This window comes from Echinops telfairi, unplaced genomic scaffold (genome assembly GCF_000313985.2).
Source record: "Echinops telfairi isolate 266 unplaced genomic scaffold, ASM31398v2 ScPeMD7_7458;HRSCAF=8496, whole genome shotgun sequence".
In the NCBI taxonomy this organism is placed as follows: Eukaryota; Metazoa; Chordata; class Mammalia; order Afrosoricida; family Tenrecidae; genus Echinops; species Echinops telfairi.
In genome coordinates, this window is record NW_022111358.1 from 27,677,029 (window position 1) to 27,678,251 (window position 1,223).

General features: G+C 58.6%; 1 protein-coding gene across 1 annotated transcript in view; it reads left to right on the forward strand.

Moving 5' to 3' along the window:
- The window catches only part of GSDMA (gasdermin A), a 14,362-nt gene that overhangs the window by 2,558 nt on the left and 10,581 nt on the right, over positions 1 to 1,223 (forward strand). The window contains exon 3 of the mRNA XM_004707444.1: positions 849 to 1,144. Within this exon, the coding sequence (XP_004707501.1) occupies positions 849 to 1,144 (296 nt within the window). The remainder of the gene's footprint in view (positions 1 to 848; positions 1,145 to 1,223) is intronic.

Below are 1,223 nucleotides of genomic sequence, written 5' to 3' on the forward strand. Positions count from 1 at the left end.
GAATTTCTGTGGGAATTGTGGGATCGTTGTGTGAAACTTCACTGAAGACACAGAAAATATTCATTAAAATTTTTAAATAATGATAAAGATGAGGGCGATAAAACTGCAAGGAACACAGATCCTGGAAAATGGGATCCGATAGCTGGGACTTAGACGCCAGAAAGGGGTAGAACCAGGGCGGCGATGCCGTGGGAGTGGAGACAGGGTCCTGGGGGAAGACAGAGAGGGTCTTTGAGCCTGGGGAGGAGAGGAGGGGGAGGCCGTCTGAGTTGAGTAGTGGGAACAGAAGTGGGTGGTAAAGCAGTTGGGAGTGGGGAGTGGCAGGGAGGAAGTAAAGACCTCCCCTCAGAGCACATCCTTGGAGAAACCCCGCCCTGGAGAGGAAGGGCGGAAGTCAGATGGTAATTTGGGGGAGCAGCAGGACAGTGGGAAGTGTACTTTCAGGATCAGGGACAGGTTTGTCTTTGCAAGCCAAGGAAAGGAGGGACACGCCTTAGGAGCAAGAGATGGAGAGAGAGGCTCCCAGGAGAGGTGGCTGAGAGGCAGGGGGACCGACTTTGGGGAAAAGGAGGCAAACCGGACCAGGGTCCGGTCCAGGCCAAGCCGCCTGCTGGGCCAGCTGATAATGTTTCCTCACGCTCAGTTTATAGACGGTGCAGCTGAGACTCAGAGGCGCTGCCCTGCTACTGGGTGGTCGATCTGGGTCTCCAACCACAATCTGACACCCGAGGGTCACTCTTTCCGTGACACCAGGAAGTCCAGCTCCCAGGGAGGGAGGAAAACAGAGAAGGGTTCAACCTCGGGCAGGGGACCCCTCAGAACCTTCCCCTGCGCTTCTCCCGCCATAGGAAGCTGGAGGAGGAGCACCCCTTCCTGAAGGAGATGCGAGACCGGGGCGAGAACCTGTACGTGGTGATGGAGGTGGTGGAGACCGTGCAGGAGGTCACCCTGGAGAGGGCCGGCAAGGCAGAGGCCGGCTTCTCCCTCCCGTTCTTCGCCCCGCTGGGGCTGCAGGTTCGCTTCGAGCACCCCCACACACCCCCACACACACACTCCTCAGAGGTTGGGTTTGCTTTGCACCCATGCACTGCCCACCCAGGTGACTGTAAGGACCCAGCCCTTCCCCCTGCTGCTCCAAACCCAGGCCCAGTGCAGCCCATTACACATCCCCACCCTGCGTCAGGCCAAGGGCACCTAGGTGGGCGGCCCCCTGGGCCAGCTTC